The sequence below is a fragment of the Petaurus breviceps genome, unplaced genomic scaffold (genome assembly GCF_028583685.1).
Source record: "Petaurus breviceps papuanus isolate PSGF00001 unplaced genomic scaffold, PetGlider_PUasm1.0 84, whole genome shotgun sequence".
NCBI classification, from domain to species: Eukaryota; Metazoa; Chordata; class Mammalia; order Diprotodontia; family Petauridae; genus Petaurus; species Petaurus breviceps.
In genome coordinates, this window is record NW_027186645.1 from 8421654 (window position 1) to 8449415 (window position 27762).

General features: G+C 38.1%; 1 protein-coding gene across 1 annotated transcript in view; it reads right to left on the minus strand.

Annotated features, from left to right (window-relative positions):
• The window catches only part of DOCK4 (dedicator of cytokinesis 4), a 577420-nt gene that overhangs the window by 289012 nt on the left and 260646 nt on the right, over nt 1-27762 (minus strand). Inside the window, exons 6-8 of the mRNA XM_069107030.1 lie at nt 24536-24684; nt 22338-22422; nt 14317-14468 (exon numbers count right to left, since the gene is read on the minus strand). Of these exons, the coding sequence (XP_068963131.1) occupies nt 14317-14468; nt 22338-22422; nt 24536-24684 (386 nt within the window). The remainder of the gene's footprint in view (nt 1-14316; nt 14469-22337; nt 22423-24535; nt 24685-27762) is intronic.

Below are 27762 nucleotides of genomic sequence, written 5' to 3' on the forward strand. Positions count from 1 at the left end.
AAACCCCAAATGGGGTCACAAAGAGTCAGGTACAGCTGAAATGACTGAACAACAACATCAACCCTGGGCAAATCACTTAACTTTTCTATACCTCAGTTTCCCCATATAGAAAATGAGGGAGCTGGATTTTAAGAACTCTAAAATCCTTCCAGCATTAAACCAATTATTCAAAAATCACCTGGAGCTCTTTTTTGGCTAAAAGAAGAGCAGATGCTAAATTCTGGACTTCTCTGTAAGTCAAAAGGTAGAATGGGAGATGAACTGAATCTAAATCTATTGATGGAATAGATAGTATAGAAACTAAGGAAGAAGCACCTTCCAACTTAATATTCCCAGTGGATAAGGAAATAACAATAGCAACTCGAATTTGTGTAACATTTTAAGGCTTAATTAAAAAGGAGAAAGCCAGACACAGACACATGCAAAATTTTGTGATGATAGATTTCAAGTTCAGAGAAATTAATCAACAAGCCTTTATTATGCACAGAAATAACAGACATGATTCCATGGCCTACAATTCCCTATGAGAAGTCAACCCAAGAAAGGTGGGATACTATCCACACCCCTTACTAAGACAGAAAATAACAAGTTAGAAAAAGGTAAGGAAAAGTCTTTGTCAACTGTAAAAGACTAAAAAAATCTGAGTTATTATAAACTCTGGTCCATCCTGACTCTGAGGTCAGGATTGTAGGATCATAGATTTAGAGTTAAAAGGGAACTTAGAGGACGAGTCCAACCCCCTCGTTTTGCATGTGGGGAAACTGAGGTAGTTAAGTGACTTGCCTAAGGTGTGTGAAGCTGAAATTGAACCTAAGCCTTTTCAATTCCAAGCCCTGCCCTTTTCCCATTGTACCAAAGACCTTTATGGTAATTCTATAGTTAAATTACATATATACACCTATAAAATATGTATTATATATATGTACAATATATGCACATATTAAACATGTATGCATATATACACATACGCATACTATAAGCTCCTCGAAGGCAGGAACTGTCTTTAGCTTTTTTTTTTTGCATCCCTAGCATTTCACACAGTGCCTGACAGACAGTAGGTACTTAATAAATGTTTATTATTTACTTATATCTGTGTATCTATTTATCTATCCATATCCATATTTATATCTCCATATATATCTAGGACAAACACAGATGAAGAAGTCCTTTGGAATAAAGAGAGGGTGATTCAGGTATAACTCTACTCATTGATGAAATATAAAAATAGGCCAAGTGGCTCAAATGACAGGTTTACCTTATGTTCTGGATTCATGGGGTCTCCATTTACAACTCTATTTCTCTTGACTCTCCAAAATCAATTTTAAGCTGATCTGCGTTGGCAAATATGTTGCTAATTAAATTACTTCCCAGAAATGAATCATTTCTTTTAAAAAATGACCCTCAGGCTTCCTTCCCCCCAGCTCAAAATCTATTTTTGCCAAGAGATTTTATCTTATCAGTATACCTGTGCAATTGGACCTTCAGTCAACCTTGAGGTCAAGCCACTTCATAATCAATTGAAGAAGGTAGATTTTAAAAGAAGAGTAAGTAAGATTTTTGCTGACAGTAAGATATCTCAGAAAATATCTTAATCCTAAAATTGTAATAAATTGTAATAGGCATCCAGCATGAGCCCCAAAGGTCCTAAGTTTGGAGATTATCTTCAGGCAGCCTCAATACTCATTTCTGAGCATTATTAAGAGCTTAAGCGAAGTGAAGGAGTCAGAGACAGAGCCTGAACCACAAAGTTCCCTCAGGTAATTCTGCAGATGAACTCTGCTCTGACTGACCTCAAGTTTTTAGAATAGGAAAAGATACATCTCAGCTTCTGCCAAATGAGGGAGAACTCCAGTTGTTTTTCAAGTGGGAATGGGGATGGAGACAGGGGATAAAAAAAAAAAAAAACGACAAAAAACTCTAATAGGTGGCAAATAAAAAAAGCAATCAGAAAATTATAGGACTATCAGGGGAGGGACTGAAAAAACATAGAATCACCACTGTCATCAATAACGACAAGAATTTATTAAGCATCTATTATATAGCAGGCATTGGGTTAAATGTGGAGAATCTAAAGAAGGTCAATGCATGGCTGCTACCTACAGATTTTAATAAGGACGACTATATGCAAACTATTATGAACATTAAAATATGAATAATTATAAAGTAATCATAGTGAAGACACTGGGTGGACAGGGCTTGGCAGGAAAGCCTTCCTGAAGAAGGTAAGATTTAAGCTAAGCCTTAAAGGAACCCATGGAACAGCTGATAATGGATAACAATGATAAACATTTCTTTTTTTTTTTTTAAAGCAATCGGGGTTAAGTAACTTGCTCAAGGTTACACGGCCAGTTATTTCTGGGTGTGGTGCTGAGTATGTGAGCCCGGATTTGATCCAGGTCATCCCGACACTGGAGCCGGTGCTCTTACTCGCTGAGCCACCTGGCCGCCCCAACAATAAACATTTCTAAAGATCTTTAAGGGATGCAAAAGCACTTTACAAATATTATCTTTTTTTCTTTTGCTGGGTGCCCTTAATATCCCTATTTTATAGATGAAGAGAATAAAGCAGATAAAGTTGAAGTGACTTGTCCAGTAACTATGTATGGTGATATCAAAGATCACCATATTTGAACTCATGTCTGTTTAACTCCAGGTCTAGCACTCTATCTACTGCAACTTCTAAGCAGAAAGGAACACCAGAGGGAATTTAGCACAACCCACTCATTTTACAAATGAAGAAATTAAGTTCAAAGATGGTTAAGTGACTTGCCCAAGGTCACACATATAGTCAATGAATAAATGCTTGTTGACTTCACTCTCTTTCATCTTAAATATTTTCCCCTATTCCTTCCATGCTCTACTTCTCACTGAAACCTGGTGGAAAGACAGCAGATTGTGACCACATAAGGGAATTTCAGAAATCCATAAACTAAATGAAACAGTACATTTGTGGGAGATGGTAGGAACAAAAATATGACCATCTCCCTGTTTAGCTGAAGTGGGCTGGAGGAGTGAAATTGGAAATGAGTGAACTGAGGAACTGGGATGTCAAAGTGTTTGACAGAATATCAATATGTATGTTTAAGTCCACTAATGGGAGGGCAGGATTTGGGGAGGAGAAATGGACTGTGAGCCAAGAACTGAACTCACTGTGGAAATAAAGGAGGCATCTTACAGCTCATTAGAACAGAGCTACCAAAATTTTGATTGGCTGGTAGATATGGACTGAGTAAACCTCAAAGGAAGAGAAGGCCCTGAGAGATGGTGGTAGGGAGTATATGCGGAAGTGGGAGTGGGGAGCATGAAGTATTCCAACTCCCCCACGTGTCCCTCTGGCAACTCCAAATCTGATGTTTCATCCTCACTGTCACTTGCAGTCCTTCAACTTTTCAGCTCTTTCTAAAGATATCACTTCTGCACCATTTATGATCCCTTTCCTTCTTTATCCTTGATCCCTTGGTGAACCAGTTCAACTCCACTTTGTTCTCTTCTCGAGGCCATTTCCAAGCTTCGACCTTGAAACACTCCCACCATTCAATGCCTTGACCTGTACTTATAAACTGCTAAAATAAACTAAACAAAATTGATAACACATGCTGAATGGATCCCCAATAACTTTTCCTTACCTAATCTTAGCTGGACACTCACTTTGGCAGGGCAATCCTTTTATACCTCTCTAACTGACTCTATCTTGTTTACCACATTGGCCATCCATCCCTCCTTGAACTTCCTTTAGTTTCCCCTCACCATACCTCTTGCCACTCTTCTCAGCTGGGAACTTTGCCTTACAATTTGCTAAAAAATTTTAGGCTATTCTCCATGAGCTGCTTCTTCTCCCCTATTCCTCATCTCACATCACCAAGATACATTTTGCAACTTTCATCATCCTTCACTGGTCTTACATGAAGAAGTAGTCTCCCTCCTTGCCAAGACAAATCCTTCTATATGCACAAGTGATCTCATTTCATTCTATTTTCTCTAGCAAATTGCCCTCTCTATCATCTCTACTCTCTCACTTATATTCAGTTTCTCCTTGTCTAATGGTCTATGATTCCTTTCCTATTGCCTATAAATATGCCCATGACTGGCCCATTCTCAAAAACCCCTCACTTGATTCATCTATTCCCAGTGGCAACCAACCCATATCTCCTCTTTTGTGGTTAAACTCCTTGAGAAGGCTGTCTATAACCAAGACTCCAATGCCTTTCCTCTCACTCTCTTTATGATCCGGTTTCCAACTTCATCATAAAATAAAAACAGCACTCTGCAAAGTTACCAATGATCTCTTACTCTCCAAATTTAACAGCCTTTTCTCAGTCCTCATTGTTCTTGACCTCTTTATAGTTTTTGACACTGTTAATCACTCTCTTTTCCTTGAAACTCTTCTCTTAAAGTGTCTGACACTAACTCTGTCTTAGTTCTCCTCCTGCCTAATGCTCCTTCTCAGTTTCATTTTACCCCTGACTGAATACCTTTAAACTGGATCCCTTAAAGATCATGGCTCAGGAACCTCATCATACTGCAAAACTGCACCATACTTACATCTCATCAGCAATCTTCATATATATTCTGGTTCTCTGATGGGAGGGTTGAGCAATGAACTTCTCCAAAAGATTCCAATTAAGGAGGAATCCCAGGTCAGCTTCCTCTTCATTTACCACCTGGCTCTGCTCCTTTGGGCTAGAATCCATCATGATCATGCTCCCCACACAAGGTACTTGGATACCTCTCCCCAGAAAAGAGAAAGGGAAAAAAGGAAGCTTTCTGGCTTCCTTTTGTGTTGTATCTTCCCCCCCCCCCCCATTAGATTGCAAGCTTCCTGAAGGCAAAGACTAGCTTTTGTTGTTGTTCTTTCCTCCATTGCTTAGCAGAGTGCCTGGCACATAGCAGATGCCTAATACATGTTTACTGACTGACTGATCAATGGAAGGACCATTATTGAGGACACACCTGTTAATTATCTCCTGGGCTCTCTTCTCTTCTACCTCTATACTATTTTTGCCTGATGATCTCAACAGCTCTGAAAGATTCAATTATCATCTCTATGCAGATCACTCTCAAATCTACGTATCCAACTCCAACCTCTCTACCAACCTCCAGTCCCAGATCTCCAACAGCCTTTTGGATTACATCCTATTAAACATCTTGAATTTTAAGTTCCATAAACATCTTAAAATCAACACATCCAAAACTGAACTCATTATCCTTCCCCCAAACCCAGTCTTCTTCCAAATTTCCCAATTACTATCCAGGGTACCACTATCCTCTCAGTTACCCAGGCTTACAATCTTCATATATTCCTTAATTCCCCATTCTCTCTCATGCCCCCCCATATCAAATTCCTTGTTAAGTTTTGTCATTCCTACCTTTATAATCTCTCTCCTATATCTCCCTCCTCTCTGAAACCAGCACCACTATAGTACAGGCCTTCATCCCCTCAGGAAACTGCTGGTTGGTATCCCAGACACAAGTCTCTCCATAATCCACTTAATCCTCCACAAAGCTATCAAAGTCATCTTTCTGAAGCTGCAAATTTGGTAATCTCACCCTTTTAATAAACTCAAGAAGCTCCCTATCACTTCCAGTCCTAAATATGGAACCATCTACTTGGCTTTCAAAGTCTTCACCATATGGCCCCCTCCTACCTTTCAAGTCTTCTTACACCTCACTCCTCTCTCTCCAAATATACTCTGTGACCCAGGGACTGTTCTCCTTCCTGTATCTCACGTAAGGCATTGCAACTCCTGAAACTGGTTGTCCCCTGTGGCTGAAAAACTCAGCTCTGCCTTCTGGTTTCCCTGGCCACTTTCAAGTTCCAGCTAAAATGACACCTTCTACAAGAAGGCTTTCTGGATCATCTGTGATGCTTATAACTTCCTTCAGTTCATTTACCTGTCTATATTGTGTATGTAGTCATTTTCATGCTGTCTCCCCCTTAAGCCTGTGAGCTCTTGAGGGCAGAAGCTGCTGCGGTTTAAACCCAGGGATGCCAAAAACTGTCGAGGTTGGGGTTCTGCCCATCCAAAAACTGTTGCGATTTCATGATGTGTTGTGGTGGAACCATCTCAAAGAATTCAGTCAGACCACCTCTAATCCAAGTATAGGCATTTATTGAGATTGACGCCTCTCGTGAAGCAGGCTAAATTCCAAGAGGAACCAGCAACTTTAGAGAAAGCAAGATGGATTTGTATAGGGTAAAGACGCAATTGCACAACAGAAACTTACATAGAATAGAGGAATATCATTAATATTAAAAAGGAGGAGTTTGTTAAAGGATTAGGTAACGGAGGAGGGGTCCCATCTATGGTTTGGTGGTTAAACATTCTGGTCATTCTGCCCTCCAACTGGCTAGCTATTGTGGTCCTGTCTTGGGCTAGATGGATGATGTGATTGTGATTGAATACAATAACACACCTGTTTTTGTGGGAATGGGTCTGGGGGCAGAGACCAGGTAGAGGCAATGGCTAGGTTCCCACACCTGCTGTTTCTGTGGGAACTAAGAGTTCAGGGACACACCTGTTGTTCTAGTGAGCAGTGAGGCATATACAAAGAAGTCAAGACATTGGTGGGGGGGGTGGGGCTAGGTAGATACAGTGGGCCTGCTGTTCAGTAGGGGCAGGCCTATAATGAAGTTTGAATATTGGGGCTGGGGGCAACTTTATTAGGATTCCATCAGAACCATTTTTGTTGTTGTTTGTTGCCTTCATTTGTATCTCCAACACTTAGCACAGTGCCCGATACATAGTAGTCAATTACTAAATGTTTACTGGTTCACTACTGAACTGACTTGATTGAACAGATAATAAATAAGCAAGATATGAAGACAGCTATACTAAAACTGGGAGACAGATACAGAGAGACACGGAGAGAGAGTGCTCCATCCATTTTGTACATTTTGTAATGCTGCATTCCCTAATATTTCCTCTTGAACTTGGATTCAAAACATAAACTTTGTAGGTGCAGGTTGGGGAAATATGGTTTAATAGTAGTTGGCAGTAAAGAGACTTTGGGGTTTTAATAGACTATAAGGTCAAAGTGAGTCACCCACGTGCTATAATTTCACAGACACATACACACCAACAACACACAACTAATTCAATATACAACAATTTAAGTAAAAGAAACAAACACAACAAAACTCTCTAAATACAAAGTAAATGCTGTGTAATTATTGCAGTGAATAAGTTTGACTCCAAAGAAGAGTTATAAGAACCTCCCCACTTTTTTTACTTTGTAAAGGGGGTGGGGCTGTGGTGGGACTAAGGAGGTGGACAAACGTATATACTGCCAGACTTAACAGATCTAATCATTTGTTTCTAACCCACTCCCATGCCAAATCATCTCAGCTAAAATTTCTATCTTCTGCATAGGAAGAGTTAAGACAGTCCTTCAGGTAGAATAGAATTTGACTTATTCTAGTTGGCGGTATTTGCCCTATGACTTAATCTCTCCAAAACGTGGAGTTGTACAAGCATTTGGGAACTGTGATTTTTTTTTAACCAAACTGTCAATTAATATTTCATGACTACCTTCTCCATGCAAGGCACCAAGGGAAATATGAAGAAATGTTTGATATGGTCTATGCCTCTTTCAGTTTAGATAAGATGTACAAATGAAAAGTAAAGCAACAACATAAAGCTTGAAGGATTCAAGACAGTACGAGGAGAAATGTCACGTGGTGAACTACCCAAGCAATGGTACAGGCATCAGAAGAGTTTAAAAGTGGGTGTTAGAGTATAGAAGATAGAAATGTTCACTTTAAGGCAAGAAAGTTATGGAAGACTTTATGGATATCACCGGGGTTTTGAAACTAGGAATATGAATAGGCAAAATATGGTCAAATGGTACAGATCAAAGTCTACTATAACTAACCCCAAAGGAGTGTATAAATTCTATTTCTCTTATAGAAAAATGCCACAGTGTAAAATACAGTTGAAATAAGTGGGCTGTATGCTCAGATTTGGAAAGCTTTGTGGTTGCTGTTATTTGTCCTTCATTCTCAAAGAGGACCATGACATCAGAAAGGTGATATCATGACTTGCAAGTGAACTGGATTTAAGTGAGGCAGAAATGTGCAGTCACTAGCCTCACTCTCTCCTCCCGAGTCATATGGGTCTAGGGGCAAGATATGGATCGGGATATGTCAGATATAGACTGGAGAGGACCCTGGATACAGTGGAAGACCTTGTCCTTTGTAAGCTAAGGTATTTCCCAGGTCTCAGTTTATGGAGAGCTTTATTATTTTTATATTCCACAGAATCCTAGATTTAGAGCTGGAAAGGATTTTGAAGGCCACTGAGTCAACCTCTTCATTCTACACATGAGAAATTTGAGGTTCTAAGAGGTCAAGTGATTTGTCCTGGGTTACACAACTAGTAAGTGTATGAGGTGGGATATGAACCCAGATTTTCCTCAGTCTATCCTCCACACCAGTGATGTAAAACTCAGATGGAAAAAAGAGCCAATCAACTGCAATAAGAATCCTTGCAGCTACATGTTGACTCAGAAACCACATATTAGGATTATCTATGTCTTACTATATTTTTATTTAGCGAAATATTTCCCAATTACATTTGAACCTGGTTCCAAATGTACTGGGTAAAGTTGGAGATCAAATGCAACATGTTTGATCTGACCCATGGCAACATGTTTGATATATCTGTTCTATATCACTCTGCCTTTTATACACTGAAATATGATTTAGTCTGAAATTTGAATAATTAACAAATTATAATAGACAAAGATTAATAAAACTATGATGAATTACCTTAATTTCCATAATTAAAGAATTTATCTCCTTTCAACACTTAGCATTTCAATTCAACTCAACTAAAATTCAACTAACGTTTATTTAAGCATCTACTCCACTGAAAACATTGTGCTGGGAGAGCTACTGAATTTTAATAAGACATGATGTATGCTCTACAAAGCTTAGCATCTATGAGGGGGATAAGAGATAAACATAAATATAATATATTATGTTTACATCAATATAATACAAAATAATATTTGCTAAATACATGAACTCTCCAAAGGGAGTGGTACATGAGGTCTAAGGGGAGAAAGATAATTATTATTGGGGAAATTATAGATGCCTTCATGGAAAAAAAAATTACATTTGACACTGACTTTAAAGAGTTTTTAGAATTAAGTAGACAAAGACTGAAGAAAAAAATTCAGGTGTAAGGATCAACACGAGCAAAGACAACAAAGTACTTGACATGGACAGAAATATAGTTTCATTTTGGAGCTTAAATGGGCAAACCAGTAAGAAACCTTCTTGGTGAAATAACAAGCAGGATGTATTCAGAAAAACCCAGGAAGACTTACACAAACTGATACAAAGCAAAGTGAGCAGAACCAGGAGAACATTGTAAACAGTAACAGCAATACTATGTAATGATCAACTGTAAATGACTTACCTATTCTCAGCAATATAATGGTCCAGGACAATTCCAAATGACTTATGATGAAAAACACTATTCACCTCCAGAGAAAGAACTGATGGAGTCTGAATATACATCTTTTTTTTTTTTTTTGCTTTCTTCCTTTTTTTATCGTCATTTTCTTTTGCAACATGATTAATATGGAAAATTCTTACATGACCACACATGTATAATCTACATCAAACTATTTGTCTTCTTGAAGGGAGAGAGGAAGAAGGGAGGAAAATAATTTGAAACTCAAAATTTAAGAAAAAAACTAATGTTAAAAATGTTTTTGTAGAGCGCTGGTCCTGGAGCCAGGAGGACCTGAGTTTGGATCCAGCCTCAGACACTTAACTCACACACACAAAAAAACTAGCTGTGTGACCTTGGGCAAGTTGCTTAACTCCAATTACCCTCCAAAAAAGAAAAAAAATGTTTTTTATATGTAGCTGAGAAAAAATAAAATTTTAAAAAAGAAACTTCCCCAAAATTAAAATAAATAAACCATTTAGCTGAGAATTTACAAAAAAAGAAACTTTCTAGGCAAAAATCAATTTTTGGTGGGGATCTGAGAGTGGGAGGTGGGAGAGAGGGTAAGTATCATTTCTTGAAAGGATTCATCTGTATACAAAGAGTTTGTAATTAGCAATATAATAATGATGATGATGATGATGATGATGATAATCAGGTCAAAGACCAGACCTATAATTTCTTAGATATAGCCAACTCCTCAGTGAGTAAAATCCCTCTACTAATATAGCTCATACCATTTCTGCAACTTATAGTCTTAGAGAATTGCCTAGAGCTCTATGAGGGGTTATATGATGCAGACAGCTCAATGATGCCATCATGCATCTCTTTCAAGTAATAAAACTTCCCAGATTAGATAGCACACCTCACTAGAGTTTATTGACTCTGGCACAGGTGGAAAGCAGACAACATCCTGGCCTTAGGGGATCACAGATCTGGATCTGTAAGAGATCTCAAAGAATGATCTCTAGACCTTAGATGGTCGCTGGAGAACCTTCCTGTTCTATGATTCAATGAATATGCTTCAGAGGTAAATTAATTTCAGTAAGTATAGCATATTAATATTAAATAGAAGTGCTTAGCTTGGAGGCTAATAATAAAAGCAGCAATTTCTAAAAAAAAACCACAGACCTTATTCAAAGAAAATTAGGCAACCATTTATGATTGGTGCCTATTTTTTATTTAAAAAGAAGAAAATTTATTATACCTGGTGATAAGAAAAAAATATATATATATATTTAAAAAGCAAGTTAATAGCAGGGAGTTCTATTGCATAAGAATTAAAATGAAAAGTGTCCAATGTGATTATTATATATTACAAAATCAAAATCAATTAGGCACTCAGTCTGAAGTACCAGTAAAAACCAAAATGGTTAGACAATTGCAAAGAATAATTTGAGAACAACAATTTTTATTATATATAGATAATCTGGTTTCCAAATCCATCTTTTTATGAGATTGGGAAGATAGGGAGTCTACAAATGTCCATGCTCTAATGTACTACTACAACTCCAAAACCTGGTGCCAAGGTGACCCTGGGTCCCTTAGGTCTATTCTAGTGCAGCAAAAGTTCTAACAGGTTATTAAGTAAAGAGACTTCAAATACAAGTTAGTTCATGGATGCCTGTTGCCTAAGATTTATCCAAGGTATGTTCAGAGAAATTCTAAACCATAAATTCATTAATAAGTAATAAATTTTATTCATCTACAGCATGAGGATTGATTACTAAGGCAAATCTAGGGGCAGAGAGGGGATCATCTGAGTCAATGAAAGGAAACCCCACACTGAGGAAATCACGAGTCCTGGAAGTGTTGAAGTTAACCATGATGCTTAGCTTTCTGTCACAGGCTTATCAACTGAGACTTTTTTTTTCTCCTTCCTTTCATCGTCTGATTTCAATCAATTTGCTACTCACTAGTGTCTCCCTGAATTGGTGGATAAGATAAAAGCAAAGAAATTGAGCTTTGTCTATTTAACTGTGATAACAAGTCTAGCAAAAGTTTTCCTTTGGGGGTGAGATTAACATTATTGGTTAAAAAGAACTTTGGGATCTGTGTATTACAGCTATTGCCAAACATTTATTAAATCACTGTGTGCAAGTTATTATATAGGGCATTGGGGTTACAAAGATATCTCTGACAAAAACCTTGCTCTCCAGGAGTTTAAAATCTAATTAATGGGAAAAACACATCCAGAAATAATTATGAAACATAGGGGAGCAACATAGTTAATATTAATATAGTCTTTTCAAAATATAGGCTCAAGGAAAATGCTAGAGAAATCTCAGTATAGAACACTTTCACTTGGGAAGGGACAGAAACTGTGTGGGTGTGTGTCTGTGTGTAATGGTTTCCTAGAGAAGGTGGCTCAAGTACTTTTTCTCATTAACACAATAAAAACTTGGCTGAATATGAATTCAATCAAATTTATATTGTTTTTAAATTTTTAAATTTTATTTTCATTGTAAACGCTCTATCTTCTTCCTCTGACTCTTCTATCCATAGAGGGTTTTTTTTAAAAACTCCACCAGAGTTTCTTTTAAGTTAAAAGAAATTTCCTGCATAGAAACAGGGCCTACCTAGGATTGAGAAGGAAGGGAACATTCTATGAAAAAAGATGATATGCTGGAAGTCATTATTAACATGAAAACTTACCATTAGGAAACTATCTGTGCAAAATTATTTTAGACATGAACCCTTACTGCCTTCACTCCCTTCATTTCTTCCACTTCTAGCTGAAGCCTAAAATACTTTGTTTTGTCCCCTTGAAATGTAAAACTTTCTGGGAGGGATAACACAACCTCATTTTTGTTGTTCAGTCATGTCTGACTCTTCAGTCCCCATTTGGGATTTTTTTTGCAGAGATACTGTAGTGATTTGCCATTTCCTTCTCCAGCTCAGTTTACAGATGAGAAAACTGAGGTAAATATGATTAAGTGACTTGCCCAGGGTCACACATCTAGTGTTTGAGGCTGAATTTAAACTCTGGTCTTCCTGACTCCAGGCTTGGTGCTCTCACTGTGCCAGCCTGGTGAAGTGGTGAACACTTCTGTAATCTGAGGGACTCGATTCAAATACAGCCTCCGATGCTTCTTGTGTGGTTTCTAGTGAACAACAATCCCTCTGGGTGTCAGTTTTTTCATTTGTCAAATGATGGGTTTGAGTCAGACAGCCCCTGAGTTCTCTTCCACTTTAAGATCTATAATCTTAACTTGGATTAGATCACTTTCAAGTTAATGTTAAAGGATTTATCAGATTATTTCCAGAGACTAGAGGGTAAATGGGGGAGGCAACACAGGAGGAGAGAATCCCAGGAAGACACTGGCCATCTGGGAGAATAACAGGAGGCTGGGAAGATGAAGAATTAAACTGAGAAAAGATTTTTCCACCAGAACTGAACTGATAGGGAAATTTGGAAAGAGATAAAGCCACTATTTGGAGCATAAGGAAAAGGCAGAAGCTAGAGACTAAAACTAAAACAAGGATGCCAAAATTTAATCAGCTCTATTAAAAAAAAAAACCTGTAAACAAATAAATGTCAAGTAAAAAGAGTTCTTCACTCAATGATACTTCAGTTTGTTATTGAATCATATACTATAAGTATTGCGATATTAATCTAACAGAACCTAAGCTTCTTGAGGGCAATGGGATATTTGTTTGTTTGTTTTGTTTAATTCTGCATTCCTTGCACCCTGCAGACCCAAAATAAATGTTTGTTTGTTGAATTGAATTGACCTAATTAAAAAGTTCTCCAAGAGAGATTACCCTCAGTGCTTCTTAAAAGCAAGTATTTTGCATAATAAGAACAAACTAAAGATTAATTTCATTTTTCCTACCCTTTTCTACCTCACAGTTAATTATGAAATATCTCCAAAAAGGTCATATTTCATATGCACAATTGAATTAAGATTTTGTTTGTTTTTTAATATCTTGTGAATTAAGTCCTCAAACACTTTGATATTTTAGCAGGTTATGCATATAAGCAAAAATATGCTCCTTTTTCTTTAGCAAAGGGAAATGCAGATTTTCTTTCACATATCACAAGTTTTTAGAATAGCATCTATTAAGTTGCAGTTTAAGCCACTTTTTCTTCAACTTCAATTTCCATTTTTTAAGGCAGTTTACTTTTTAAGGAGAAAAAGGACTTTCCCCCAATAACAAAGGAATTATTTTGTAGCTGTTGGAAATGAGTCCTTTTGGACACAAAATATCAAAAACGAAACTCCTACAAAGAGAAGATACTACACAATGAAAGCAAGACTCAAAACACTTGCAACAAAGATTCTGAATTCCAAGAATATAAAAAGTAAAGTTATTTTTTTAAAGGACTATCCAAGATTTAAAACACAATTCATTTGAAAGCCCTATATAGCAAAAGAAATGTTTCCAATTATTTTGTATTCAGTATAGATTGTACTCAATACAAGATAGAAATAGCACAAGATTCCAAGAAGTACAAATTTGGAACAAATAAAGACATATGCATATATACACACATATCCACATACCAATTCTTTTACAAAGAACAAGATAGGGGTGGCTAGGTGGTGCAGTGAATAGAGCACTGGCCCTGGAGTCAGGAGGACCTGAGTTCAAATTCAACCTCAGACACTTAACACTTACTAGCCTTGTGACCTTGGGCAAGTCACTTTACCCCAATTGCCCTGCCTTCCCTTCTCCAAAAAGAAAAAAAAAAAAAACAAGATACCACCAAGTAGAATGAACTACACAAAACCATTTTTATAAAAGTATGGCTATCAATGCCATACTTAAGTCGGAAACCCTGTCATTCAAACACATTTAAAATTGTAATATTAAAAAAACAACAACAGTCTTATGAGGATGCCACACAGGTTACCTGATTGGACGATTCTCTTTGCTATCAAAAAGTGAGAAGATGACTTCCAGCTCTTCACCTAAGTTGGAGCACATCAAACTCTTCATCTGTACAAAGAGGTGGTGACTGCTCGCCTGTACAGGAGTGTCTTTCTTCCTGTGTCTGTGTTCCATCTGAATGATACCCACCCAAAGAGAAAATAGGATCAGCATAGGCCAAGAAAGTCAAATGACCCATCAGATCGAAGAATAGGCACAGAATGGGAGGCAGCTACAATTTCCCAATATAACACAAAACATATAACCATTAATGACTCATCTAGTCAGAAGAGAAATTTCAGGTTTTTTTCTTTCAATACTCACCTTGGTTTAATGGAAAACCAAGAGCTCTTACTTATGTGTCAAAACTAGGTATAATACAACTCACTAAAAAAAGTTCATGGATCATTACCCAACACTTCCAATCAGGTGTTTCATGTGGTATTATTAAAAAGAGCTCAGAACTTGAAGACATGGGAACTGAGGTCAAATCCAAACTCTGCTACTCACTACCTGTGGGGCTTTAGGCAAATCACTGGTCCTTTCTGGATCATAGTTTCCTCCTCTGTGAAATAAAAGGACTGGGTTGGGGCAGCTAGGTGGCACAGTGAATAGAGCACCTGCTCTGGAGTCAGGAGTACCTGAGTTCAAATCCAGTCTCAGACATTTAACACAAAAAACTAGCCATGTGACCTTGGGCAAGTCACAACCCCAACTGCCCTCCAAAAAGCAAAAAAATAAAAGGACTGGGTTAAAATGAGCTTTGAGGTTGCTGCCAGCTCTTAATCTGGGTTCCAGGATCTATTCTGATGAATTTACTTCCAGAAAAAAATGACATTAACTATGTATGTTTAGAATAATGAAAGGAAAACAGCAAAATTCTTCAAATCTCTATGATCATTCCAATGACTGTAATTTGGAAGGGTATGTTGTGAAGTAACTATACACTAAAAACCTAAGGAGTAAGATATTTAAATTATAACTACTAGAAAAGTATGGTGTTTCTCTAAGATGTTCTGTGGCAAATGAATGTGCAATTACTGAAATTTACTTAACACTTTCTTTTATATCTTCCATACTTAGCAGGTGATGCTGTGTTTTGTAATTATCCATGGACAAGTATCTCCTGCTAGACTTTAAGTTCAAAACTAGATGAAAAGGCTGGATGGTATTTGTCTAAACTCTATATCTTCACACACACCCATCTCCCAGTTTTGCATACAGTAAGTGCTTAATAAGTGTTTGTTGAATAAATACATAAAGGGATTACATCACAATAAAATTCAAGTTATCCTAAGGACCTCCCACTTCCATCCACCAAGATAACTCACAAGAACAACAATAATGACAACAATATCTCTCACAAGAAGGTGAGAATAAACATTAACATTACAATAACTTCTCAGAGAAGAGAGCATTGTTGGCTTTTAGAAATACTAGGAGGGGAGACATAAGTAGTCTGGAGAATACAAAATCTTACTCCACTTGCAAAAATAGTAATAGCTAACACTTATACAGTTCTTTAAGGTTTGTGAAACCCTTTCCAAATATTATCACATTTGACATTCACAACGACCTTATGAGGTACTTGCTGTTATTTTCTCCATTTTACAGATGGGGAAACTAAGGTAGAGAAAGGTGAAGCAACTTGCCAAAGGCCCCACAGCCAGTAAGTATCTGAGGTAGGATTCAAACTCAGGTCTTCCTGAGATGACAAAAGGGAAAAATAGTTTGACCATGACTGACCAGCAGTCCTTAAACAATAGTCCAGCATTTATAACTTCTCAATAAGTAGACACTGCTTAAGGTTACATAGCTAATGCTGTAACTCCAGTCCTACCTTAGCTATTATAAAAGCTATACTTCTAATTTAATCGCAAATGTATTTCAAACACGTATTCTAAATATGTAAATGTAATATCACAACAGATTGATTTTTACTTCAGAACAAAAAAAAATTCCTAAGATGAGTGCTTGCTACAAAAAGATTTTAAAAAACCTAATTAGAGGCACCAATATCTTCTAGTTTTTACTATCTTTATCATTAATTGGATCCACTTGAAATATCATACTTATAAGAGCTACAGCCAACTACATAAATCGTTCATCATAATAAATTCAATAGGTGCAAAGAACATCTCCCTGGGGTGGGGTGGAGGTTGGGGCAGGGCACAGAAGAGGAGGAAAAGTTGTTAATCTTTCAAGATACTGGACATAGTAGGAGCTCTTCTTGTTTCCAGTTAACTTTTTATTTTTATTTTTTAAAGAAGGAAGGAAGGAATTTTTTTGTTTTGTTTTGCTTTACTTTTTAGAAGGAGGCGGGCAGGGCAATTAGGGTTAAGTGACTTACCCAAGGTCACATGGCTAGTTTTGTGTTAAATATCTGCCTCTGGATTTGAACTCAAGGTCCACCTGACTCCAGGGCTGGTACTCTATTCACTGCACCACCTAGCCGCCTCCCAGTTAACTTTATAAAAAGGTATCTGGATAGTAAAATTTTTACCTACAGTCTGAGTCACATGCCCTCTCACTATCCTACCCTTGCTCCACACCAATATGATTCTATTTCTATGTACCGACATTTGGTTTTGAAGCAGGAATAAAATTTAAGAAAATTGCTGTCTTCCACTCAATCCTATAAATCCCCACCATCTTGCCCCCAAAAAGTTTTACTTGTGACTTGATGAGGGAAATTTCTGATTTAGTTGAAGCCTGAGGGGCTCCCAAAGTAAAAGTTGCAGATGACTTGTCTGAGGATAACAAACTTTAGGGTCTGGAGAAACAAATCCAGATCTGGTTACAGTATGACTTTTTAATTTTTAAACTAACCTCTGTGTTTTCATTGGTATATATATGGAACTCTAAAAGAGGGAATGCAGATCCACACCTATTCTCCAATTCATATTCAAGAGAACTGTCTCAGGTCCTGACAGATTAAGTGCCTAGCCCTGGGTCCTGAAGCCACTATGTGTCAGAGGCTGGCTCTAAGGCTGGCTTCTGAATCCATTGTACCATATTGCCTTGGGTCACCTCTTTCAAATTAGTCACTTGTAGGGAGCTGTTGAAAATATTTTTAGGAAGAACCATTACAGTAATAGGGAGAAAATCAAACTGATTCTGATTCCACTTTGTAATTGATTCTATTCTGTATCACCTCCAACGTGCTGTAAAATTGTCTAAGCCACATTTCTTTGTCTCACTGTTAAGTTCAGAAGTTCAGCTTTCCTCTCTGAGCTAAGTTGTCTCATAAATCACCTTAATTCTGAGGAATATATTGTCTCTATACATCTTACTGCCCATGTACAATTAAGGGAGATCTGTTATCTCACTAACAAGCCTTGCAAGATGCAGGTGAATGCCAAGGTCTGTTATTTCTGCAATGTTGGCTGTCCTTCAAGAAAGTCTGAACTGTTATCACTGTGACTCTTAGCCAACCACGCCACTAGATACCACCAATGAGTTTTCCATAGCAACAAGATGGAAGGAGGGGTTGTTGCTAGCCCTGCATTTCTGACTTCCATCCAATCATATTCTTTTCCATCATCTATGATGCTTTGGACTTTGTAAACAATCACACTGTTTTATGCATCCACTTCCCAAAACTACATGAAGGCTAGGCAGTCCTATCTCTTGATCTTTTGACTTACTGGAGTTGAGAGAATGTGTTTGTGGGTAATTACTATCTTTATCAATAAACTCAATGTGCTCCCATGGGAACTTTGTGCTTCAATCACAACAATAGCAAGAGCAAGAAATTGTGAAACAGGATCTGATGCTTCTGATCGTGAATGGACAAGTCACAACTTCCATGGACCTCAATTTCCCCATTTATAAAAGTAGGGGTTTGGACTAAATGGCCTCAGGATTTCCTTTAGATCTAGAGCCTTTATGTTATGAATGATAATGTGGGACCTATGTAGCAAACAGCCTAAGTATGTGAAGATGATCTATTTCCACATCCCCTTTGCTGCAGTTTAGCTATTGCCTTCCCTTAAAACACTTAAAATACTCCCCAAGATTCCTTGGGTTGATTTAATTCTTATTCTTATAATGAGCACATTGTTAGACCCAAATTACTCTGTGTGCCCTCCAAGGATCACAAGGCATGTTGCCCAAATTATCCTTTTGCAACATAAAAAATAATCCATTTTGATACTCTGTAGGCATAAATAGCAGGATAATTTAAAGAGGGGAAAGAAGGGACCAAGGGAAGAATTGCTTTTTAGCCACTCAAAAGATCTGTATTTCGTCTTTTGGCACTAAGGAAAACTTTCCAAGGAGACATATGTTAACACTATGAGGTCTAACACATTTCATTACTCAGATAAACACAACTAGGTGAAAATGAATTGCTCAAGTCAGATAATTCACCTGGTGTTTTAACCTGGATTTCTGAAGAGACCTACCTGTGTCTCAAATATAAGATTGAGGAGTTGCTCGTTGGAAAAGGGCAGGCCTCAGAGGCATAGTAACTAACAGAGAAACATTCCAAAGGCTTAAAGGAATTATCTTGGTGAAAATGTCACAGCAGTAGGTTCTTCAGTGATCCTTGATGCCTAGAAGATGGAGGGATTGTACACGGCACCTTTCAGTTCTACAGAGTCTAGCCCTTTCTCTTCAAGAGGAAAACAAACTAGTGTCACAGTGACCTGTCTCCTCACCCTGGTGAGACTAGGACACCACGACGTGCTTACAAGGTAGTACAGTGTAGCAGTTAAGAGCACTTGTGTTCCAAAGTAAGACAAGTTTGAATCTCAGCTCTGACCCTAGCTTTACATCTTCACAAGTCATTTAGCCTTATCTATAAAAAAGAGATAATAACCCTAGCCTGACTTCATCACAAGGAAGTCTGGCACAAAGTTCTTTGTAAAATGATAAGTACTAAACAGTGCAGCTAGATGGTGCAGCGGATGGAGTGCTGGGACCTGGAGCCTGGAAGACTCCTCTTTCTGACTTAAAATCTGTTGTCAGACACAAACTGTATGACACTGGGCAAGTCACTTAACCCTGTTTGCCTCAGTTTCCTCACCTGTAAAAGAAGCTGTAGAAGGAAATGCTAACCACTCCATTATCTTTGCCAAGAAAACCAAAGAGTCAGACATGACTGAAACGACTGAACAACAAAAAGTACTAAACAAATGAAAGCCATTATCATTATTCAATAAGGGCATTGAACTGCAGCTGAAGGGAAAAGAATACTCGATTTGGAGGTAAAGGGCCTTTCTTCAAATCCTAACTCTCTTCCTTATTGTCAGTATAACCCTCAGCAAGTCTCTTAACCTTTTGGGGCCTGTTTCCTCACCCGTAAAATGACATGCTTAGGCCAAATGACCTCTACTACTTTTTTATGCAATTCAACAAACATTAGTAAGTACCCACAACCATGCAGTCCTTAGTATTTTACCATCATCTAGCTTTTATTGACATGCATCACTTCCAATGGGGGAATCACCCCCCCCCCCGGTGGGAAGAACATACAGAGATAAACTGACTGGACATCAAAGGCAATTAAATATGTAGATAAGATTACCTCTTCCATCTCTGAAATACTTCAAAAAGGGAGGAGGAGAGAGGGAAGTGAAGTGCTTCAAAAAGAGGAGAAGGGAGAGGTAGAAGAGAGGAAAGAATACAGATAAGGAAAGAAAGAATGAGAGGCAAAGAGACATTAAGAGAAGATGGCAGAGGGGTTCTACCCCACAATCTTCTTGTCATATGCTTTGCTGACTAGAGCCTACCCACCCCTGAACTTCTTGTTCTAGGAACTATAATCAGTCAATCTCTTGGTCTTATATCCTTGCACAGGTAATGGTCCCCACTGCTGGTAGGACATCCATCCTTACCTCTACCCTGGCTTCCTTCAAACTATAGCTCAGATGCAACCTCTTCCACGGGGCCTTTCCTGACCCTCAGTTCATAGCTTTCTCTTTCCCAGATGATACTTCCTACCATCCACCCTGGTCATCTTTCCATCTGCTTTGATGCAGCGCTCCTAGACCAGATGCTCTCCAGAGACCAAATGCTGGAAGACTTAACTGATCCAACTGTGGTACTCCCACATGGGGATCAAGATATCCTGATTGATGAGTCAGTCTCAGATCATCATATGTTTTCAGCCCACAATCTTCTTCTATCTGCTCTGTCTCCCAGCATATATATCTACTTTCTCTAGTTCTTGTTCAAGCACTGTATTCAAAGCAACCATCAGTACTGACAAGGATATGTCAATCACCTCCCCCATGCCTTCACTCTCCATCTCTGTGATTCTCCAAACCGAAACATCCCTTCCTAGGCACCACTCCACAATATGTATTCTCTCCCCCTATTAAAATGTAAGCTCCTTGAAGGCAGCCACCATATTGCTTTTGTTTTTGTACCCCAGCGCTTAGCACATATAAATGTTATAAAACTGCATTTCATTTACTCACTTATCCTCCCTTATAAAAATTATTTTGTATATACTTTGTATTTACTTATTTAGGTTCATATTATATATATTCCCAGCAGTAGAATGTAAGCTCAATGAAGGTGGAAATGGCTTCATTTTGTTTCCTTTGTATCCTCACTGCCTAGCAGAGTATATGGACCATAGTAGACCCATAATAAATGTTTTAGAGTTGAATTGAGGAGGAATTTCATCTAGACCTTGAAGGGTAAATAAGATTTAGATAAGCAGAAATGTGAAGATCATAATGCTATGAATAAGACTAAAGGAAGTTAATGGGAGAGTGAATAAACCAGTCCAGATATAATTCAGAATTCACACAGAGGAATAATGAGACAATAGTGGAAAAGGGAAGATGGGAGTAGATAAGAAGGCCTATGACACCAAGATTCAAAATTTGTATTCTAATCAAGCCCCTAAGAGCAAGAATTATTTATGTCATGTTATCATTGTATGTCCTTCATTACACAGCACAATACCTTGGCACAGAACACTGAAAAAGTGTTAGTTGTTCCTTGATCTTCTCTTAGACTCTCTTATCTCTGTAAATTTGCCTAGGTCAGCTCTCAGTGACTGAAACATACCTCCTTTCACATCTTTGCATATTCCCTACTCTCCAAGCTTAAGGTGATCTCTTCCTCATTAGATTTTATTCTAGCCCTTTGTTTCCTTTGCCCTTATCACATACTACCTTTTATTTTCTTCATATATGTGTACATGTCTTTGTGTGTGTATTATATATAATACATATGTACATGCATACACACACAAATATGTGTGTATAAACTCCCCCTCCCCCCACTAAATTGCAGTAAGTCTCTTTAGGACAGAAATTATGTGCCTTTTCATTATTGTACCTGCCCTGCTCAGCACTGTACATTGTATATAGCACATACTTAAGAGTTGATGAACTTGATTGAATTTGTTGAACTGACTGTAAGTCTTTGAGTGAGCTTAGATGTGATATGACCAAAGAAGTATCTTAAGAATATTAAGCTCCATGTAGTAAAGATTTAAAGAAGGAAAGGTTAGAGACAGGGAAACCAGTTAGGGCAATATTACAGTAGGAATCAGGAAAGAAGCAATAGGAATTTTAATAAGAACTGGCCTGATAATAATAGCAATGAAAAAGAATGAATATGTGAGAGAGGCTTTTTTTTTAATTCAAGAGGATTTGGTAATTTGGAAGAGTGATTTGTATAAGGATGATGTTAAGACAAAAAAAAAAAAAAAGAATGACCTCAATTCATCCTGGGACCAAGAACAATGCAAAGAAATATGCAAAGGAAAATGAAACTTAATTTTCAAACTTATCTTCTTGGTACCTGCGAAGTGGAGGACTTATTAAAGACTATCACATTATTCTGAGGCATCTGTAAAATTAAATATGTTTTGGGGCACGGTCACCTTAATTCTTAACGTCCTTGAATTTATCTCTAAATTGGATCTGGAACATTAGGCAAGATCTATGTTTAATAAATTAGGTAAATATTAAGAATACCATGGAAACCACAAAATTAGCACTTAAGAGAATAAATGAAAGTAAGGTGCTAAATACTTACCAATCTGTAGAGCTCTGTGATGCTAATATCCTCAGGGTCCACCATTGCATATTCCTTTCGAGGTACCAAATCTAATCCAAGTTGTCTGGAAAACAAGATAAAGAAATGTATGAGTTACCTCTATGGAATAGGCTAAAAATGTATATTTTCTTATAGTATTTTAAATTTAGCTATATTCTCCACCATGCTGAGTGCAGCCATTCTTATGCATAAGTTAGTCTCAAGCATTTCTCTAACTAGAGTAAGAATCAGTAGCATAAGTCAATGAGAAAAGACAAGAAATTACTAATAAATATAAAAAGCTGATATTGTCAATGACTCATGCCCATCACTGGGGATGTCACTTTCCTGGGTCAAATACATAAGAAAAAATAGTACATGAGTTAGTGAGAAGGATGGGGAGAGTGATGCAATGACAGATTAAAAACCTCTCTGAAAAAATGGTCAAATCAGGGCATAAGGGGAGAATTGAAGAGTAACAAACTTCAAAGACTTTGGTAGCATCAAGCAAAATAAATAATCCAAGTAAGACCTCAAGAAATGAGTGGGTTATATGATGGTTCTACCATCACTGATGGTGTAAAATTTCTAGAAATCTTGATAATATGAAGTGGACCAAATTTTATAAAAAAATGATTTGAAATACAAAGTATTGCTCCATGAGGGAAACCCTTCTAGATGGGGGGGGGGGGTAGCATGTGCAGAGCAATAAAGGAAGAAAGGTCACAACAAGATCAGAGAACTGTGGGTAATGTGTTTTGGCTGGAATGTATTTTGAATGATGGGGAAATAAGACACAAAAAGGCAGCAAAGATAAGTTGGAGACAGATTGTGGAAAGTCTTGAATGTCAAGTTAAATATTAGTAAGCAATGGGATACAACTAAAGGTTGAGCTAAGAAATAACATGAGACTTATCTAGTAAGATGGGTATTCAGTCAATTGCATGGAATAGAGAGGGGAAAGGTTTGAGGTAAGAAGACCATTTAAGAGGTAATTGCTCCTCAGATTCTTTTTTTTTTTTTTTGCAAGAAAGGTAAGGAAAGAAATAATACATCAAAACCAGAGAAGCATCAAAATTATCTCAGCTCAGATATGGCTCCATTAACTCGTGGCATTATTATATAACCTGCCATAAACGTAAAAGCAAAACATCACACATGCAGATATCTTCTCTGCAGGAGTTCTAGGAATCTAGAATCAATATCTTTAAAGCTGGAGGGGACATTAAAGATTCCCCTAGAGATGGAGTTTAGGCTGGGCCCCGGCTAAGTTTCAAGGCCCCATCTACTTCCAGCCAGAAGCAGCGTGCTTTGTGAGGTTTACGAGTGATTAGATGCTACTTAAAAAGTGCTTTCCTCCCACTGTGAAAAAAAAAAGTGATGTCTGGTGCTTAAAGTAAGCCCTTTAAGAGAGGATCTCATCTAGAGAGTTATCCTAAACAGACTATAAGCTGCAAAATGGCTAATCTGTATGCATAACAAATTACAAGGAGCCCCACAGCTGTGCCAGCCAGAAGACTTTCCTTTAAAGTTAAGAGAAGGGGGATTTCTCACATGATTACATTGGTGACCTTCTCAAAATAAATGCCACGGTGCAGAAGAGGCACTTGGGAAGCACAAATACCCAGGCCAAAAGGCAAGGCTCAGCTGAAGAATGTGAGAGACTGAAGTCAGGGGCAAAACTGACCATAATGATTCCCCTGAGTATTTCCTTTCTAGCTAGGATGTCCACGTTCTTATTCTTCACAACTAGAGAAGATCACAAGGCTGCCAGGGCCCAGCACTGATGAAATGGAAGGACCTGTCACTTTTGTCTTTATATTCTCAGGGCCTACTAGGGGGCCTGCCACACAGTGAGTACTTAATAAGTGTTTGGTGATTCATTGCTTCAGAACAAGAGTAACTGAGTTAGCAGCAGTTGGCTCTTCCTGACCTTGTGTGGGACAGCATGCTCTGCGACTAAATGAAAGAAGCATAGGATCTTCTATTTGGTGCATGAAGACCATCTAATGTGTACCCTTCATTTTGTAATAAAGAAAACTGAGAGACAGATAAATGACTTGCCCTCAGGCACACCTAGTCAGTAAAAAAGGAGCAAGTTGCATTGGGTTCTTTTAGTCACTACACCCATACACGATCTATCTATCCTTAATTCCTGCTATGCTCAATTATCTGAAATAGCCTCTATTATTACTCACTCATTGCCCCAGTCCAGGCGAGCAGTGATATGCCGCTTCACATCCTTCATACGGTCATGGGTGAGATGGCCAACTAACACTTGACGTCGCAGGTCTAGGATTTCATTCATTATATGCCAAAGTCGATGGAAGAGATCACCTTCATTTCTCTAAAAGAGATCCAAAGGAGGAGAAATTCATTAACTAACCTGAAACAAAGTATCTTTACAGTAACTAGATTAATTTTCTTTGTTCAGTTGTGTCCGACTTTTCATGATCCCATTTGGGGTTTTCTTAGCAAAGATACTAGAGTGGTTTGCCATTTCCTTCTCCAGCTCTTTTTACAGATGAGGAAACTGAGGCAAATAAGATTAAGTTACTTGCCCAGGTTCACACAGCTAGTAAGTATCTGAGGCTAGATTTGAACTCAAGAAGATGAGTCTAAGTCCAGGCCCAGCATTCTATACACTGCACCATCTAGCTGGCAAAATAGATTAATCAACTAGTTTCTAAATTATGGTATGTATACTCACATGCACAGAACTCATTCCAATTAAAAAATATTAATTCAGCACCTACAGTATGCAGAGTACTATGAAAGGTACAGGGTACAACAAAAAAGTTAAGACAAAACATAGTCCTCACAATTACGGAGCTAATAACCTAGTGACACGTATATAGGTAACTGTATTATACAATAATAATGCAAATAAGTGGTGCAGGGGTAGTGAATCAACCCTGGATCAAATTCAGCATTAGACACTTAGTAGCTGTGTGACCCTGGGCAAGTTACTTAACCTTCTTTGCCTCAGTTTCCTCATTCAAAAAATAAACTGGAGAAGGAAATGGCAAACCACTCTAGTTTCTTTGCCAAGAAAACCCCAAAAAGGAGTTACTAAGAGTTGAGATACAACTAAAATGACTAAACAAAAATATGTAATATGTCATAGATACAAATGAAAGAATTGTGAAATAAAGTATTATATGAGGTGATGCACACATACCACATACATCTGATATAATCTCTTCTCCCATCCTATTTTTTTAAACCACATTTTTCTGTTCAAGAATCCCCAATCGTTCCCCATTATCTACAACTGAGTCTCAACTCCTGTACTCGGCCCTGTACATGGACCTGGCTCCACTGTCTAATCAATTTCATTTTCTATTTTCCAATACAAATATTTTCTCTGGTCAAGCCTGCTTTCTCCTTGACCCCTATATAGTCCATGCTCTGCAATTTGCTCATGCTGTTTCCTTCTAAACACTCCTGAACTTCACTCTTCTCTGCCACCAAATACTATCTACCATTCAAAGGACCAACTGCTCCTCTCCCCTTTCTCTAAATTCCTAATAGACTTCTGAAAACATCCACCTTCTTGAACTTTCTGCAGTCTTTGACTCCCAAACACCCCCTCTTCACCTGATACTCTTTGTTCTCTAGGTTTTCATGGCACTGCACTCTCCTGGTTCTCTTCTTGTCTGAAAATGCCTCTTATCTTCTTTGAGGAATCTTCATCCACATGAGACCTGTTAACTTGAACCTTCTTCTCTCTATAGATTATTTCTCTTGGTGAGCTCATCAACTCCTAGGGATTCAGCTAACATCTCTATGTAGACAGCTCTCAGACTGACCTATCCACTTAGCTCTAATCTCTCTCCAAAACTTTAATCTCACATCTCCAACTGCCTAGTATATATCTTGTCCTACCATAAAGTCAACATATCCATTATATTTCCTCACAACTCCCTTCTTTGTAACCTCCCTAATACTGCCTAGAACTACCTTATCCTCTTACTTACCAAAGCTCAAAACCTGCGTGTCATTCTTAACTCTCTCAACTCTGTATCCAATCAGCGGTCAATTTCTCCATTACAATATCTGTCTTTCTCTCTTCTGGCATTGGCCCTCATCACTTCACACCTGGACTATTACAATAGCCTGCCAGCAAGTCTCCTACTACATTTCTCCCTACACCAATCCATTCTCAACTCAGCTGTGCAACTGATCTTCTGAAAGCACAGGTGTAACCATATCACCCTCCACCCCACTGAATAAACTACAGTGGCTTCTTGTCACCTCGAAGATCAAATATAAAAACTCTCTGTTTATCCCAATGATAATCCCTTCCTAACCTCGTCCCTTCCTATCTATCCAGTCTTCCTATACCTTATGCCACTCCATGTACTCTAAAATCTAGTTGTACTAATTTCCTTGCTGTTCCTCTCACACTGCACTCCATCTCTTTACTTTGAACTTTTTCCATGGCAGGACCCCATGCCAGGAATGGTCTCCCTCTTCAGCTCTGCCTCCTGGCTTCCCTAGCTTCCTTCAGGTCTCAGCTAAAGTCCCACTCTGTGAGAGAAGTCCTTCCCAGTCCTACTGTTAGTGATTTGCCTCTGAGATTACTCCCAATGTAGTCTGCATATGCGCTGTTTATTCAGAGTTGCTTACATGTTATCTCCCCCATTTGACTGTAAGGGCCTTGGTAACAGGCACTATCTATTTTTTATTTGCCTTTTGTTGTATCCCCAAAGTCATAGCAGACAATTAACAAATGCTAGTTGACTTTGTGACAGTCAACTTACTAAGATACTGACTCAACTACTTAGGATCTGTCCATCAAATTTTCATCCTTCAATCCAAGTCTTTTAATTTTCAAAATCTTTCACTAACCCTTGAACCCCATACTTGAGACAGACTTCCTAGAACTCTGATCTGCTTGCCTCTGAATCTCAAGAAGTATCACAATTGATCAAAGTTGATCCATTCTTCAGCTATTGTGTCAATCTTAGCTCCTAACTTTCTTCCTTTCCTAGTAACCAGTGACTATTACATTCCTCAAGTGTGATGAAATAAGAAAATATGAGAAATTGCCTTATAAGACTGACAAAAGAAAAGAAAACATATCAATTGAAGAGTTCCATCAAAATGTAAGCTAAAGAAATCCTAAGGGAGTAGCCCCTCTGGGCTATACCACCACCAGCACCAGCACTGCTGCAGCTACTACTACCCCCCCCCATACACACATCACCACCACCACCCCCACACACACACCTACCAACACACACCCACATCCTTGCTTGCTTACTTGAAGGTGGAGCCTCTAGAAGGGTGGCTGCTACATTGGTTTCTAAAAGTGACCCTGTAAGTTTCTATTTCTGAAGCTTATTATTAACCCCTACCATTTAACCTTACTATTAACAATCAGCTAGTAAAAATAATTTCCTCTTGGCAAAGGCATTTA